General features: G+C 40.7%; 1 protein-coding gene across 2 annotated transcripts; it reads right to left on the reverse strand.

Moving 5' to 3' along the window:
- Nucleotides 1–1,319: 1,319 nt before the first annotated feature.
- LOC139474054 (uncharacterized) lies at nucleotides 1,320–17,703 on the reverse strand. 2 transcript variants are annotated; one of them, XR_011653976.1, is made up of 9 exons: nucleotides 17,615–17,703; nucleotides 8,600–9,004; nucleotides 6,724–7,044; nucleotides 5,975–6,010; nucleotides 5,615–5,713; nucleotides 4,874–4,964; nucleotides 4,315–4,555; nucleotides 3,053–4,073; nucleotides 1,320–2,997 (listed from the first exon to the last, which is right to left on the reverse strand). XR_011653976.1 is itself a non-coding variant. In XM_071256915.1 (8 exons), exons 1-8 carry the CDS (start codon nucleotides 17,670–17,672, stop codon nucleotides 3,972–3,974), a joined length of 1,353 nt encoding a protein of 450 aa, XP_071113016.1. In that variant the 5' UTR covers nucleotides 17,673–17,703; the 3' UTR covers nucleotides 1,320–3,971. The 2 variants fall into 2 exon arrangements, 1 of the variants encoding a protein (XP_071113016.1); XM_071256915.1 differs by having other exon boundaries at nucleotides 1,320–4,073.
- Nucleotides 17,704–18,529: the final 826 nt, after the last annotated feature.

Consider the following 18,529-nt stretch of genomic DNA (forward strand, 5'->3'; position numbering starts at 1 on the left):
TGGATAAAAAGAATCCAGAAAAGATGATTCAGTTTGCTCTGATTTATTGACTCTGATTTAACATAGTCGAACATGCTCAATTTATGTTTCAGTTTCCAAATGAGAGCTTATTATAATCAAACAGCTTGTTTTCTCACAAGTTTTTTAACAGTTGGAATATTTAGCCATTTTGTAATAATCACATATGTGTATAGGAGTGTTTTGGGTCGGTCGAGCAGAGGTCAACAATCTGGACATCCTTGTTTACGTACAAACAATACACTCTAGTGTAGCAGGAGGCTCCAGTGAAACAAATTATGCATGCTTCATAAACAACCCAATCCGAGTCTGGCCTTACACAGAGAATCTCACCCTCGTGTCTTTTGATGTCAAATATATCAACACTCAATACTGAAACTACGGATGTGGATGCGGAACACGCCAATGAGTACCCAATTGTACTTCGCCGTGAACACCTCATTCTGATCAGGTCGACCGTCCTTGAACGTTTCCTAACCTACATCGGTAACCTATGACCTCTTGACCCCATGACCTCAATACGAGGCGCCGCAGTACATGGTTTGTTTCACATTGACTGTCACTTCGGAAATGTTCGTGGTCGCAGGAGGCCGGCGAATGGACAGGAACTACGTGTCATGGGGAATCCCAGAGCGGAACAATTCCCTATTCCCTGCTTACCACGATCTTGAGGATCGGCAATGTCGGACAATAAATGTACGTTTCTTTTTCACTCAAGATTTCTTTAAATATATATTTACATATTCGCATTACTCCCTGGCCGCAGCGACCGACGTTTACACGATTTTAACTTGCACGGTTCAAAGCGTTCATACTCCAGTATACCGTCACAATGTGAAATTACATTTCTTAAATAATAATGCGTGTTACTCCTTACACATCACTTAAGCACAAAGCGCTAACATTATTACCCCGGCTAAGGCACCAGTGGGCCCTCGATTCTTTTATTCTCAACTCCCTGGGGAGTATACAACCCAAGCTGCCTTAAGACACCAGAAGGTTAGCAGTTAACATCTCATCCTTCCGGGTACCCACTGCTGGATGAACAGAGGCACATGTCGAACACTGTCACCTGCCTAGGGAGACGCCACATCTACACGGGATTCAGCGTGGGGCAGGACCGAAGCCCCATCAACTTCATCTGATCTGTGACACTGAGTTTCCATCTGGCACAGACCAGGGTGTTGACAGCTTGACCGGACATTCACGCCCAAATCTTAAGAAACTCAAACTCGTTTTAACGAAAAATAAAGATATTTATTCTACTTACAAACACGGAATTGTGCACATGAACAAAAAAGAAAACAACTTTCCATGTATCAACAACATGTTACAATAGAGCTCCAATGGTCTATAGCACACTGGTATAATAAGTGTAAATCTATATATTTGTTCTATGTCTGTGGCACTAATTTTTCACAGTGTGGACGAAGCAATAGAATACATTAAACACATTAAAGAGAGAGGGTGAGTGAGTGTGTGTGTCTGTCTGTGTGTGGGGGGAGGTGGGTGGGTGAGTGTGTGCAGGTGTCTGTCTGTGTGCCTCTGTCTTCCTGACTGTCTGTCTCTGTCTGTTTGTCTATGTATACCTGTCGGTGTGTCGGTGTCTTCGTCTGTCTGTTTGTGTCTCTGTCTGTGTCTGTCTGCTTGTCTGTGTATCTGTTGTGTATCTGTGTGAACCGAACCGGTGCCCCACGTGCCATTGCCCTCCGAACTCAATGTCCTGGTGTTTGTTTATATATCCTGGACAATGGGAACTCGGTCCCTGGACAAATCAGTTCTCTGTGACAATGCCCCAGGACTAGACGTCGTATGTAAACCACTATTGCCCCAGAACATATGTTCCTGACCCTAAGAACAAAAGTACACACACACACACACACACACACACACACACACACACACACACACAATAAAATCCACCTCGATTCCTGTAAATAGTGGGGATCGAATGAGGCGAGGTGAGGTGAAATGGGGTTTAACGTCGCGTCCAAGATTATTGCACTTATACAGCGACGTGCATGTACGTGTGTGTGTTTGTGTGGCTGCTTGTACTAGTCCGGACAGATGCCGATTTATAGTGCTAGCTCACTGAGATATCATGCCGCAGTTAAACATGAATACCCCACTCAGACACAGTATACTCCGAGACGACCAGTTCGGGATCGAACCCCCGACCTTCCGCTCTCCGGGCGGACGCTCTACCACTAGACCACGGAGGCGGTGGGGATCGAATGAATCAGCCCGGGGGTAGAATAGCCCCCACAATAGTGAATGTGGCAGAGTGTGGGTTCCAGATGACCGGTATGACCCCTTTAGGTATGTAAATTGGAATAACACATAGTTGGCAGTGAGGCATCACGGAGACATTTTACACGTACATGTACGTGGAGAAATACGGTAACAGGCTAATACAATGATAAATAAAATGCGCTTCCCTAGTAACTTAGGAAAGCGCACATGAAATGCACCTTATGCTTGTTATGTGAACTATATATGTACGAGGTGGTGATCATCAATATATCCTGAGAATGTAATGGTCTAAGAATAATGGATGCGGACGGTGATACTGGCAGTACGTAGCAACTGGACTAACTGTAACGAATGGATATTTTACACCATAGAGTATGAAGTAAGAAAACATACAACTTCCACCTTAATCAAGTTTGTAAAAATCTACATGGAATAAGCCAGAAGATGTTATCCACAACGTTGCACGTTTTCTTACTCGCTCAACAACTCCTAGAACGCCAATCAAACAGTTAATAGATAATATAAAACATGGAAAACAAATACAAACATCAGAACACCTTGACATGTCGAGGCTCGGAGAGCCAGCTGATACAATAACATCAATATATATTCTCAAAGGCTCTGAAACTAAAATGTTGACATGCCCTCGCGACTGTTTGATGCGTCGCCATTCTTCCGACTATGTCTGCACAACAACCCTTACACGGCAGTGAAATACAGGGAAACCTCGTTAATCCGGACGCTACTGTTCCCAGTGAAATGCATGGAAACCTTGTTAAACCGGACGCTACTGTTCCCAGTGAAATACAGGGAAACCTCGTTAATCCGGACGCCTCAGTTCCCGGTGAAATATACAGGAAAACCTCATTAATCCGGACGCTACTGTTCCCAGTGACATGCAGGGAACCCTCGTTAATCCGGACACTATTGTTTCCCGTGAAAAACAGGGAAACCTTGTTAATCCGGACGCCACTGTTCCCAGTGAAAAACAGGGAAACCTTGTTAATCCGGACGCCACTGTTCCCAGTAAAATACAGGCAAACCTCGGTAATCCGGACGCAGCTGTTCCCAGTGAAATCATGAGGACTCAAATATTTCCGGGTAATGGAGACGTCACTTTGTAGATATGTCTATGTCCCCCAGTGATTACCGGACTAACAGGGTTTTTCTGTACTGGTTTAACAACGTGTATAAAATGACTTCTAATTATTCTACTTCTACAAACGTCAAAACAATGAAAATATTATATAGTAAATACACTAATATTGTGTTGCAGGTAAGAAGTTGAATGCACAGCATTCAGTAACATAAAACAATGGCAACTCGGACGTTTCTGTTAAATTCATATCACTGGCAGTGTAAAATATAGCACGAGACAATGGTCATCAAGAACAACAGTCAACTCACGTGTTGATGCAACTGGCGTACAACAGTCAACTCACGTGTTGAGACAATTGGTGTACAACAGTCAACCCACGTGTAGATACAACTGGCTTACAACAGTCAACTCACGTGTTGATACAACTGGCGTACAGCAATCAGCTCACGTGTAGATACAACTGGCGTACAACGTACAAGAGTTGATACCTCCAGGCATTAGTTCTAAGTTTTGTCCAAACGTGATATTCAATCACATGAATTTGCTACTGTTTCACCGGTGTGTTGAGATGATTAGACCCAGCAGTCCAGGCAGTGAGCTGTCAGCCGTAAGATTCCAGGGTCCTGTCCTCGCGGGGGGAAGCGTCGGACCAAGGGTATGTTGGGGTTCTCAGCTTTTCCTCGGTTGAAGCGATAGCGTCCCCCTAAATATAGATTATCATAACGTTTTACGATACAAGCCTATAGAGAACACACATAATAGAATAATAAACTGTTTGTAAACTATAATATGTGCTTATATTTTCCCGAATAATTTTATTCAACATAATAAAAGTTCACCTTTTACATAATTTTATCTAATGGCTTTGTTTTAAAGGGAATTATTACTTTATGATTCAACATCGAACGGGAATATTTATTTGTTTGTTGATATTCACACATTACCTTGGAGTACACAAACCCCTTGTCAATGGTTGGATTAGATGAATAACTATGCTTTGGCTGGGTGTTCGTGTCACCCTGAGAGAAGGGTCCGCGCGGTCTCTTCAGGGACCTGACTACAATCAGTCTCCCCTGGTGGTTGTAGGGGAGGGAGTAGACTGGCTCCTCGGGACGTCTCCCTTTCCCCGGGACAACAGAGGGGGGTGGGGGAGGCTTCTTCTTGAAAGTCGATCGTTTCAGAATTCTGACAGAGGTAAATATGAGTGAGTGAGTGAGTGAATATGGTTTTACGACGCTTTTAGCAATGTTCCAGCAATACAACGGCGGGGACACCGGAAAATGGGCTTCACACATTGTACCCATCTGGGGAATCGAACCCGGATCTTCGGCGTGACGAGAAAATGCATTAACCACTAGGTTACCCCACCGTCCCGACATAGATATAGTTATGTTCCATGTGACTATTCTGACATTTGGTTTAATACCAAATAGATCACAATCAGTAAGTTGCAACCGTCAATACATGAACACAGCCCACCTTCCTGCCGTGGAATGCACCCACCTTTTAACGTAGACTGCCAGGACAACTCCCGTCAGGAAGCCAGACGCCAGGCCAAGGATAAGAAACACGTACGGCAGATAGTGGGTCAGACCTGAAACACGACAGCGAGTGGTTTAGACTGGACACATGTAGTGGTTCAGATAGTGGTTCAGACCTGAAACACACAGCACATTATGGCTTAGACCTGAAACATGTGAGACAGGTGGTGATTCAGATCTGAAACACACGACAAAGAGTGGTCTTGACACGACAGGTAGAGGTTCAGATGGTGGTTCAGATCTGAAGCACACAACACGTAATGACCTAGACCTGAAACATGTGAGACAGGTGGTGATTCAGACATGAGAAACATAGGGTACAGTGTGGGTTAGACATAAATAAGAGTCGTTCAGACCTGAAACGCACGACAGATGGTGTTCAGACCTGGAACACGTGAGGCAAATAGTAGTTCAGACATGAAACACAAGACATACATTGTAGAAGTTCAGACATGAACACACACAACAGATGGTGCTCAGACCTGAAACACGTGAGGCAAATAGTAGTTCAGACATGAAACACAAGACATAGTGGTTCAGACCTGGAACACACGTAAGAGAGTGGTACAGACATTAAATGAAACGTGAGCGGGAGTGGTTCAGATATGAAACGCTTGGAGCAGATATTGGTTCACATGAAATACAGAATAGAGTGGTTCAAACATTGAAAAGACGTTGGTCAGAAAGTGGTTCAAACTCTTACAATTTGACGTCGGGCTCGACTGTACCGGAAGTGCAAGTGTTGGGGATGCTGCTGTGGGTGCTTCTGATGAGGAGGATGGGGAGGTGCTTGCTTGTGTATCTGAATAATGAAACATAAATTTGTTGAAACTACAATCTTGCATGAAAGAAGAGGATTCGGTTCTCTTATGTAATACGTGGCAAGTTACAATCTAACATTCATCACATGGATAGTGAGTGAGTGAGTATGGTTTTACGCCTCTTTTAGCAATGTTCCAGCAATATAACGGCGGGGGACACCAGAAATTGGCTCACATGTATAGCTACAGAAGAACAACAGTATTTAAATGATGATATAAATGTATAGTTGTTAAGAACCTACCACTGCATGTGACGTCAACCGTAGAATTGCCGGATCCTGACGAAACAAAAAACAATTATAGTGAGTTGGGGAACTAGCAGAATACGGGGTTACGTTGAGTGAGTTGATATTAACGCTGATTTGAACTCTATTTCAGATAGATAATGTGTCGTATCAGCTTGATGTTGGAGACAATCCTGCGATGTCCCAGACGTGTTCGGCTTTGGTGAAACCCACGAGCCTGAGTATGGCGCCGACAAACCAAGAACCATAGTCACAGAGCAATGGGATTCGAACCCACGATCAGTAATAAGTACAAATACATGGTCTGATTACTCCGGGAGCTTCCAGTAACGGAAGAAATACTGTGTCCCGTTGTCGTGTGTGTCACGTAAACACTCGCTAAACTTAACTGAGGAACAAAAGGAAGTATACATTTGAAAACATCACCATCGAATAACCATTTCGTGTTTGTTTCATTTTAGCCACCGTCAAACATGGATGTATACTTTCCTTTGCCCGGGATTTTATGCTGCCTGGCTTTATCCGGTAAAAAGTCCGGTTTTCAAATAAGTTTTGTGAATATCGGATTATACAGAAAACATCTTTAAGCAGACATTAGAGAAAGATTGATCCTTCATTGACTAAAATATAATAATAATTCCATAATTGGAGGAAACGATTATGAGCAATATGTTTTACGACCTTGGAGATATTTAAATGATATATGAAATGCATTTTAATAGGTCCGTTATGACAGAGGACAGCACCTTCCACCTTCATCCAGACACTGTGTGGGCGGCTCTCCTGGTCCACCTCGAGATGCAAACTCCATTCTGACAGGCCGATCGTCTTTGTCTGCATGAAATGGATGTCCTCGCCACCGAGCACGAGGACTGTGTTGTCTTTCTCTCTGAGGTACAGTCTGCTCTGACCTTCACCAAGCCGGACATCGAGCATCTGGACGCGGTTAGCTCCCATTACTGTACACGTGCAGGTCGCAGCTGATGACGTCATCGTCTGGCCCAGACCGATGTAGACATGTGGACCTTTTCTTGCCTGGTTCTGGCATAATTTCACTGATTCATCCGCTGTGTAAGAATTATACCAAGTTACGAAGTCATGTTGTCCTAAACGCGATTTGTTATCCGTACAGTGAGTGTGAGTGAGTGAGTTGAGTTTAACGCCGCTTTTAAAAGTATTCCAGTAATATATCACGGCGTGTCAGCTTAATGTGGAAGGAAAGCCCGAAGTGATGCAGGTCTCAGATTTTTACCACTTCTGTGAAACCCACGAGCACGGGCAAGGTGCTGACAAACCTAGAAAAATGATTGGGGCTAACCGAGATTCGAACCATAGCTTTCTGTCGTCCCCAAGGGACGCAACTCTGCACAGCATATCGCGGCGCCTTAGACGACTGGGCCACCCATGCCCCCTGTATCTGTATATCATACTACTTCGAGTCGATACTGTTTAGGCCCCACGGGAGTGCGGGTTAGAATTAGTCCCAAGCTATCATGTCCTATGAGGTGACCAAATGGATCGGGTGGTCAAGCTCGGTGAAATGGTTGATCATCGTACCAAGAAGTGGATCGTTGCTTATAATATCAATCACTGGATTGTCTAGTCCCGACTCGATTATTTACAAACCTCCGTCATATAGTTGGAATATTGAGTGTGGCGTTAAACAAAAAAAAACAATATTGTTTTGTGAAATCATCTCACAAAGGAGACATGTCTCGACATGTTGGCTACCTTCGGTATTGTTTCCAAGCTAGTTGCCAGACGGATGAGTGAACGAATAAATTTTGCTTAACGACAATATGTCAGCTATATCACGGAGCCTGTTAATATTCAAATCAGGACAAGGAGTACCAATGACTGAAAGCATGAGTACGAAGTCATGTTGTCCGAAACGCGATTTGTTATCCGTACAGTGAGTGTGAGTGAGTGAGTTGAGTTTTACGCCGCTTTTAACAGTATTCCACGGCTTGTCAGCTTAGTGTGGGAGGAAAGCCCGAAGTGATGCAGGTCTTAGACGTTTACCACTTCGATGAAACCCACAAGCACGGGTATGGTGCTGACAAACCTAGAAACATAATCGGGGCGAACCGGGATTCGAACCCACAATCATAGGTTTCTGGCGTGCCGAAGGGACGCATCTCTGCACAGTGAATCGAGGCGCCTCAGACGACTGGACCAACCGTGCCCCCATGAGTAAAAATTCACCCAACTGGATCACAAGGCCATGCAATCAGCCATGTCACTGAGCCTGACCACCCGATCCTCTTTAGTCTTACAAGCATTGGTAACTGAAGACCAACTCTGAATATGTACAACCCTTTGAAAGGAATAAAAAAAATTCCAAAAAAAAAGAATAAAAGAGGGTACATGTGGGTAGAAATGTCTTTATGTAGCAGGCATTGGAAATTGGTTTCAGAAACTAAATTGTATAAAAAAAAAAAAAATCAAAACAAAATCTGAATATGGCTGATATCTTTAAATCAAGTTAACTGTCAGTGACTATGAAATTATGGTCCTTATCATACCTTATCCTTTGCAACTTTAAAACTGCATCGAGCGTATTCGTTATTCTATTTCTATTTCAAAATAAGCCCCCATGTTCTAATCTCATCCGACAATTACCTGTAACACATTCGTGGTTGACCAGCACGGCTGATGGACGTCTCCCCTCCAGTGTGATGTCCATGAGGCTGCGGAGGGGGGTGCCCTGACTCTCCAGGAGACAGTACCTCCTCTGACTGCACTCCTCCAGGACCTCGCGCAGCGCTGACTGGTAGACCGTCTTCCTGCTAGCCTCGCTCTCGTTCAACAAACACCCCCCGATGTCATACAGTTTGTCATCTCTCTTGTTTTCACAACAACCGTCGCCATTTGGATTACAGTCTGTCTCAGTTCTTTGTAAAAGATTCAAAACTAACATTTCTTCATTCCGGGAACATTTTAAAATTGATGGTTCGGTTTTGTAGTGACAAACATTGGTTTCATATCCCCTTTCTACGGCATCTTTGCAATTTGCAATTGATGAACCTGAAAGAAATGAAAACGCAATGATCATTATAGATTCGTGCTTTTTGATAAGGGTGAGTGCGGGCATAATTAAGAGTAAACGTGTTTTTAAACTTGGGGTTCTCACCGTGGATTCAACACCTCTTATCATAATCTTGAACCGAGAGCTTTAAAACTGATGTGTTTGTGCAAAAAGGCTTAGTTTAGAGGTAACAAATGGAATTTGATACCGCCTATTAATGGTGCTGTTACCAATCACAATCAAGCATTCTGCAATGCCTTAGTGGAATGTTGCTTCAAGGGTCATAGGGTCATAGGAATGTATGAAAGCTACATGCACCTGGCAGAAGGTTAATGTCTACCTATAACCTTGACCCTTTAACACATGTCCAGGATACCACCGATATCTGCTGACTGTTGGCACAAAGACAGTGAGTGTATGTCTCATGGTGTTGGTATTAAGTGTAATTACATCAGTCAGATGGAACATGGACAATGTCTGTATGTCTAATTGTAGCAGAATGTAAATACTGTGTATTTTAACTTACGTATATTAAACGCTCGTGATTGCCTGTTCTTGTGTTTCTGTAGCATGTGACCAGGTTTTTAGCCTTAAACACTTCAATATTTCTCTTCTCTGGTCATTGCTGCATTACAACTCTGCATGATTCACAGCACTGCACTGATTGGGGTAAGTTAACTTAGACTTCTTTAGTATTTATATTTATCATAAGGAGGTTAAGATCTGATATTTTAGTCTTGTTAAATATACTTTTATCATTTTAATTGAATATCTGTTATATAGTATAATTTGCAATATCATCCACACGATATGCAATGTTGTAAATATATTACTTATTCTTCAAAGTCATGATACATTAGTGTGTAGTGTGATAGGTCATTGCTAAAGTAACCAATTAGAATATAACGTAATTAGTGTGTAAAGCTACCATGTTATAAGGTGCTTTTAGTAATTCATATAATTTATATCGTGTATCTGTAACTGTTAGAATACATTTATCTCTAGCTATAATTTATAGCTTACAGCTATAAATGTCAGTAATGTATTGTACAGTATTTGAGTACACTAAGTATTGCATGAGTTAGCTGATTATTAAGTAGATAGTTCTATGAATAGTATTGTAAATATGTACTGGTGTAGCGCATATATAAGGTTTATGTTACTACGTGTGTGAGAAAAACAGAAAGCATATGGATGTGCGTGTGATATACATTTGACTTAATTGTGTCATTATATTATTAGGTATAAGATGCACAAACAAAGTGTTACTGTTGGCGTGGCTATGATGAGCCTGCATCCCTGAAACGAGGATGGTATTTATGTGTTAATTGTATGTATGTGTATTGTTATATTTTTATGTGTACTGTATTATATAAATCGAATTTGTAGCTGTAATAATATACTGATGGTTGTTCTGATAATATATGCTTAAATTCATGCTCATGGTATACAGTAAATGTAATAAGATGTTTGTTTAATTATAGATTTTTGTAACTGTATGTCACTAATTCACCCTTATTATATTTTGTTTTAGGGTATTATCAGCCTTATCCATATTGTGGTGGGATCTCCACATCCCCGATAGAACAGCAGGCGAATACAAATCCCATCAACCCCTTACTAGTATTGGTCGTTCCACACAGACGCTATCCCGCTGTTACATAACAGTGTTATTATAAAGTCTATTTACATCACTCGGATGGTACAAGGTCAATGAATGAATGTCTTTATTTCCTCCAGATAAATCCGAAGATTCTCAAAACATCAAAATTATGTCATTAAACAATTAACTGACAAACCATGCATGTATATATCAGTGTCCCGCCTATATACAGTCTATACACAGTGAGAAATATTGGTAATATTACCACACGTTGTTTAGGATATTTTATTATTTTTATATAAATACTTAGAGAATTCTATAACAGTAAAATGCCAACAATGTCATTGTTATCTGCACCAAAAAAAAATGCTAACATATTATGGTCTTCCATCATCTCTATTTTTACATACATTTCAACATCAAGATTATCAATTAGAGGGGAAAAGAATGCATCTCTCTCTCTCTCTCTCTCTCTCTCTCTCTCTCTCTCTCTCTCTCTCTCTCTCTCTCTCTCTCTCTCTCTCTCTCTCTCTCTCTCTCTCTCTCTCTATCTCTCTCTCTCTCTCTCTCTCTCTCTCTCTCTCTCTCTCTCTCTCTCTCTGAAAGTGCACATTCACAGTGTAGGATGATATAGTGATAATAATCATTGGCAAAAGTATTATAGTTTGTGCATATTTTGCTTCTGGATCCAATCTCATAGTGTTATTAAAAAGTGTATTTACATCAGTCAGATAGTAAAAGGACATTGTATGTATGTCTCATAGTGTATTCACGAGAGTCAGATGGTAAAAGGACATTGTATGTATGTCTCATAGTGTATTCACGAGAGTCAGGTGGTAAAAGGACATTGTATGTATGTCTCATAGTGTATTCACGAGAGTCAGGTGGTAAAAGGACATTGTATGTATGTCTCATAGTGTATTCACGAGAGTCAGATGGTTAAAGGACATTGTATGTATGTCTCATAGTGTATTCACGAGAGTCAGATGGTTAAAGGACATTGTATGTATGTCTCATAGTGTATTCACGAGAGTCAGATGGTAAAAGGACATTGTATGTATGTCTCATAGTGTATTCACGAGAGTCAGATGGTAAAAGGACATTGTATGTATGTCTCATAGTGTATTCACGAGAGTCAGATGGTAAAAGGACATTGTATGTATGTCTCATAGTGTATTCACGAGAGTCAGATGGTTAAAGGACATTGTATGTTTGTCTCATAGTGTATTCATGAGAGTCAGATGGTTAAAGGACATTGTATGTATGTCTCATAGTGTATTCACGAGAGTCAGATGGTTAAAGGACATTGTATGTATGTCTCATAGTGTATTCACGAGAGTCAGATGGTAAAAGGACATTGTATGTATGTCTCATAGTGTATTTACGAGAGTCAGATGGTAAAAGGACATTGTATGTATGTCTCATAGTGTATTCACGAGAGTCAGATGGTAAAAGGACATTGTATGTATGTCTCATAGTGTATTCACGAGAGTCAGATGGTAAAAGGACATTGTATGTATGTCTCATAGTGTATTCACGAGAGTCAGATGGTTAAAGGACATTGTATGTATGTCTCATAGTGTATTCACGAGAGTCAGACGGTAAAAGGACATTGTATGTATGTCTCATAGTGTATTCACGAGAGTCAGACGGTAAAAGGACATTGTATGTATGTCTCATAGTGTATTCACGAGAGTCAGATGGTTAAAGGACATTGTATGTATGTCTCATAGTGTATTCATGAGAGTCAGATGGTAAAAGGACATTGTGTGTATGTCTCATAGTGTATTCACGAGAGTCAGATGGTTAAAGGACATTGTATGTTTGTCTCATAGTATATTTATGAGAGTCAGATGGTTAAAGGACATTGTATGTTTGTCTCATAGTGTATTCATGAGAGTCAGATGGTTGAAGGACCTTGTATGTATGCCTCATAGTATATTCACGAGAGTCAGATGGTAAAAGGACACTGTATGTATGTCTCATAGTGTATTCACGAGAGTCAGATGGTAAAAGGACATTGTATGTATGTCTCATAGTGTATTCATGAGAGTCAGATGGTTAAAGGACATTGTATGTATGTCTCATAGTGTATTCATGAGAGTCAGATGGTTAAAGGACATTGTATGTATGTCTCATAGTGTATTCACGAGAGTCAGATGGTTAAAGGACATTGTATGTTTGTCTCATAGTGTATTCATGAGAGTCAGATGGTTAAAGGACATTGTATGTTTGTCTCATAGTGTATTCATGAGAGTCAGATGGTAAAAGGACCTTGTATGTATGCCTCATAGTATATTCAAGAGAGTCAGATGGTAAAAGGACACTGTATGTATGTCTCATAGTGTATTCACGAGAGTCAGATGGTAAAAGGACATTGTATGTATGTCTCATAGTGTATTCATGAGAGTCAGATGGTTAAAGGACATTGTATGTTTGTCTCATAGTGTATTCATGAGAGTCAGATGGTTAAAGGACATTGTATGTATGTCTCATAGTGTATTCACGAGAGTCAGACGGTAAAAGGACATTGTATGTATGTCTCATAGTGTATTCACGAGAGTCAGATGGTTAAAGGACATTGTATGTATGTCTCATAGTGTATTCACGAGAGTCAGATGGTAAAAGGACATTGTATGTATGTCTCATAGTGTATTCACGAGAGTCAGATGGTAAAAGGACATTGTATGTATGTCTCATAGTGTATTCACGAGACTCAGACGGTAAAAGGACATTGTATGTATGTCTCATAGTGTATTCACGAGAGTCAGATGGTTAAAGGACATTGTATGTATGTCTCATAGTGTATTCATGAGATTCAGATGGTAAAAGGACATTGTGTGTATGTCTCATAGTGTATTCACGAGAGTCAGATGGTAAAAGGACATTGTATGTATGTCTCATAGTGTATTCACGAGAGTCAGATGGTTAAAGGACATTGTATGTATGCCTCATAGTGTATTCACGAGAGTCAGACGGTAAAAGGACATTGTATGTATGTCTCATAGTGTATTCACGAGAGTCAGATGGTTAAAGGACATTGTATGTATGTCTCATAGTGTATTCATGAGAGTCAGACGGTAAAAGGACATTGTGTGTATGTCTCATAGTGTATTCACGAGAGTCAGATGGTTAAAGGACATTGTATGTTTGTCTCATAGTATATTCATGAGAGTCAGATGGTTAAAGGACATTGTATGTTTGTCTCATAGTGTATTCATGAGAGTCAGATGGTTGAAGGACCTTGTATGTATGCCTCATAGTATATTCACGAGAGTCAGATGGTAAAAGGACACTGTATGTATGTCTCATAGTGTATTCACGAGAGTCAGATGGTAAAAGGACATTGTATGTATGTCTCATAGTGTATTCATGAGAGTCAGATGGTTAAAGGACATTGTATGTATGTCTCATAGTGTATTCACGAGAGTCAGATGGTTAAAGGACATTGTATGTATGTCTCATAGTGTATTCATGAGAGTCAGATGGTTAAAGGACATTGTATGTATGTCTCATAGTGTATTCACGAGAGTCAGATGGTAAAAGGACATTGTATGTATGTCTCATAGTGTATTCATGAGAGTCAGATGGTTAAAGGACATTGTATGTTTGTCTCATAGTGTATTCACGAGAGTCAGATGGTTAAAGGACATTGTATGTATGTCTCATAGTGTATTCACGAGAGTCAGATGGTAAAAGGACATTGTATGTATGTCTCATAGTGTATTCACGAGAGTCAGATGGTAAAAGGACATTGTATGTATGTCTCATAGTGTATTCACGAGACTCAGACGGTAAAAGGACATTGTATGTATGTCTCATAGTGTATTCACGAGAGTCAGATGGTTAAAGGACATTGTATGTATGTCTCATAGTGTATTCATGAGAGTCAGATGGTAAAAGGACATTGTGTGTATGTCTCATAGTGTATTCACGAGAGTCAGATGGTAAAAGGACATTGTATGTATGTCTCATAGTGTATTCACGAGAGTCAGATGGTAAAAGGACACTGTATGTATGTCTCATAGTGTATTCATGAGAGTCAGATGGTTAAAGGACATTGTATGTATGTCTCATAGTGTATTCACGAGAGTCAGATGGTAAAAGGACACTGTATGTATGTCTCATAGTGTATTCACGAGAGTCAGATGGTTGAAGGACCTTGTATGTATGCCTCATAGTATATTCACGAGAGTCAGATGGTAAAAGGACATTGTATGTATATCTCATAGTGTATTCACGAGAGTCAGATGGTAAAAGGACATTGTATGTATGTCTCATAGTGTATTCACGAGAGTCAGATGCAGTCATTTATATCGCACCGCAACCATATTGATAAATACCAAAATATTTCCAGTCAAGTTTTTATCCGATAAAAAATCGACTGCTCCATATTCTAACTTGCATATGTTCTCCTTAATCAAGGGAACACCGTGGTCAGTATTGTGAAGAGACTTCAGGTGGCACCGCTGCCTCTACGTTGAAAGTCTCCAGGCGCAGATATTGTTGACAATGGTATCAGTGTTGGTGTGCAGTCATGTAAATCAATAGACGGGCACCCAGTTAAAGGCACACTGATAGTGATGTCTCAGACTGAAGAATTTGTTTTGTTTCTTGTACTGGTGGTATATGTTACAAACGAACATTTAAGGTGCGCATCAATTGATAAATTAATGATATAAATATAGACACGTTGTATTCAGTTAAGTACAATGGATGGGGTTTGACATCGACATTATTACACATATAGCTACGTGCATTCACGAGCGCGTGCATGCTTGCTTGCTTGTTTGTGGGGGTGTTTGTGCGTGCTTGCGTGCGTGCGCGTGTGTGTGCTTGCTACTAGTCCCCTAATGCCGGATTTATAATGCTAGCCATGAGATGCCATGCCGCAGTTAAACAAAAATACTCCGTTTTCCCCTTAATGTCGAGCGTCAGGCAGGGTGACGTCCCTTGGTATGACACCACCTTAGATCGAACTGCAGACCTTCCGATCTCCGTGCAGACGCTATATCCCTGTATCCACTAGACCACTAACGACAATATCTGGAAAAGGGGTGAAAATGGGCACAAGACAGTCCGTGGAGAACTGTTCCCCCTTAAACTAAACGCGAAATTGTTGTTAAGTTACGAATCGCTGCTGACTGGCTGTAATTCATTAGGTTAAGAACACACGTGACATCACTCGCCAGCACTGATTGACGATAACGTTGCTCCCGTACTTATAAATTACACGCAAATCAAAGTATACGTATTGAATTAATAAATTGGTGATCGAGTTATGTTCATGTGCAATTATCAAGCATTATTTATATTTGTTTCGATTTCATTGTACGACTGTGTATCCATGGCAACCAGATAACATTCCCTTGTGAAGATAAAAACGTTAAATCAATCCGAAACCATCTCTCTCTCTCTCTCTCTCTCTCTCTCTCTCTCTCTCTCTCTCTCTCTCTCTCTCTCTCTCTCTCTCTCTCTCTCTCTCTTAGAGTACTCCGTTCTGTATACATAACACAGGGGCCTTTTCAATGAAGACCTTACTTACTTAACGAGCCATCTTTATATATTATTTGTTTTACGCCACATTGTGTTGATTTACCCACGATGACGGTTAATTCATGTCTGACGGTTGTGACCTGTCAGGGGTTTCACGTGGACAATACCACTCACAAGATAGGCGTCACACTATACTTGCCTCCGGCCCGTGTCTCGTTCTTTTGTGTAGAGAGTTGCACTTACTTGAAGCCATGGCAACATTGCTATCTGAACACATGTCACGCTAGGCCCCCTTGTGTTTGTATTTATGCAGTGGAGGGGTGTGGTGGGCGCAAGTAGCAGACTGAGTCTACTGCACAAGCAAGGTGACGCCATCGGGTGTTACTGTCATACGACGAAAAGAAAACTTCTGATATATATTACTAGTTAATATAGTGTCTATGGCAAATATGTATCACTCAAACCTGTTATATGAGACATGTAGGAGCAAGAGCGTGTAAATCTTCCGGTACAGGATTAAACCTGAGGTAATAAATACGTACCCAACCCTAAGTTCACAATAGCTCCTCGCATGACGCGCTTCAGGATCTGAGCGCAATTGAAATACTGCAAAGGGGGGGGGGGGGGGGGTGGAGGGGAGGGGGTGAGATGAAAGAGACGGCCGGATTATTGTCAGGCACCATGTATCACGACATACAATTCGTTTTTTCAAAGGTGTACATATGTCGATGTTTTATCAACGTTTTAAGTTGGTAACATTTTAAAAGGAATTAAACTTTTTTTTACTGAAAATAGGTTCAATGTTGCCCAGGCCATCTTTATTTTAAGAAAAGATAATGTAAATATATATTTCGAGAAGATGTTGAAGCATGTAATACATAAATGACAGCAGGTAAAACTCTCCCCGTGTATTGTTTCATTTTGTAAACTTAATTCCCAGTTGAGATTACATATAGTTGAATTTTGACGCGTTAATATGAATTTATTTAAGTTCTGCTCACAGACATAAATTATCATAAAAGAAATGAAACAGATTTCTGTCTGAACAGTTGTATTCGCTTCAAAATAGTATACAAAATAATTGCACGCACCTCTTTGCCTGTCAACAAATATGCATTGGGTAATATGGATATCCAGCCTTCATAACATTTATACTTCATACAAATCTTCGATGGCACAGTTCTCGGTCTAGAAGGATGTTAAAAGTTTTACAGTTGAATTCTAAATGTCACCGCAAGCCAGTGTTATTAAGTGTTATCATACACGTATATTCACAAGGAGATGTGTGATGTATGGGTATGGCCTGTATTAACATGAGTATACACAGCGCGAGGAATGTTATCTTCACACCCAGATTTATACCGTTAGATCCCATGGACGCAGCGTTTTCAAACTGTGAAAGAACTGTTACACGATTAGCTGTCACGCTGTGACCTGGAGGCTACCCCCGACCCCTCCTCTCCACGCCCAACAAGTGCATACTTTGCAGCAAACATCTACTCATGCTTACCTGAACTTGGAAGCAGCGTCAACACAAGAACGGATGCTATAAGTTTGGTAATTTCCATTCCTTAACTCAAAATCGTGCACGTTTCCTGTAGTTCAAGGTGACTGAAATTTATGCGGTGATTTGACCTAGTTAGTTAAGCCTGTGATAGAAAACATGAGTCAACAGGAAACTGTGACAAGGGAATTCGGGTGAGCATTGAACAGTTCGCATCGCACAGTTAGCTGAAAGCCCGCATTTTTAAGGTGTTTTTGTATATTATCAGTTTATTATTACCTATTGCTCATCGCATAGAACATTCATGTTAGGCCAACAGCTTAACTTAGACTTACATAAACCCCCATATATAAATACATAATTAAATAAATGAATATATAAATATACCCCATATAATAAATAAATAAATAAATAAATAAATAAATAAATAAATAAATAAATAAATAAATAAATAAATAAATAAATAAATATGCTCGTGGTGAGGGGGGTGTACGGATGACAAATATAAGCTGGACAGCTTTGAACACCTGTGCATGTTCCCTGTGTAGACTATGGAAGGCTAGAGTTTTGGTGTCACATAGTACTACAATCGTGTTTGGGTTCGAATCAACGAGTCTTCATTTTGTGAGTGAGTGAGTATGGTTTACTCTGTTTTGGAAGTATTCCAGCAATGTCACAACGAGGAACAGAAAGTGACCCCACGAATTGTATTCATGTGGAGCATCGAACCAGGGGGCTTAGTTACGAGAGGCGCGTTAACCACGGGGCTACCTATCCCCTCCTGTCACCACTATATTCTCCAGACTCTAGGCCAGCTGCACAGGAAACATACTAATAAGGCTGGAGCAGTTGCTAAGACATATCTAACTAAAGACACTAAATCACTTGGTAATTTAACATCACTATAATGCCAACTGGAGC

Source organism: Haliotis cracherodii, unplaced genomic scaffold, assembly GCF_022045235.1.
Source record: "Haliotis cracherodii isolate W230 unplaced genomic scaffold, xgHalCrac1.p SCAF_3, whole genome shotgun sequence".
In the NCBI taxonomy this organism is placed as follows: domain Eukaryota; kingdom Metazoa; phylum Mollusca; class Gastropoda; order Lepetellida; family Haliotidae; genus Haliotis; species Haliotis cracherodii.

Excerpts from the sequence above, each read along its gene's own strand:
- LOC139474054 (XM_071256915.1), bottom strand. The coding sequence starts at position 17,672 with ATGGAAATTACCAAACTTATAGCATCCGTTCTTGTGTTGACGCTGCTT. Across the intron at positions 9,005-17,614 it reads GACGCTGCTTCCAAGTTCAG|GTTCATCAATTGCAAATTGC; the intron begins GTAAGCATGAGT and ends CATTTCTTTCAG. Across the intron at positions 4,965-5,614 it reads GTCGAGCCCGACGTCAAATT|GTCTGACCCACTATCTGCCG; the intron begins GTAAGAGTTTGA and ends GTCGTGTTTCAG.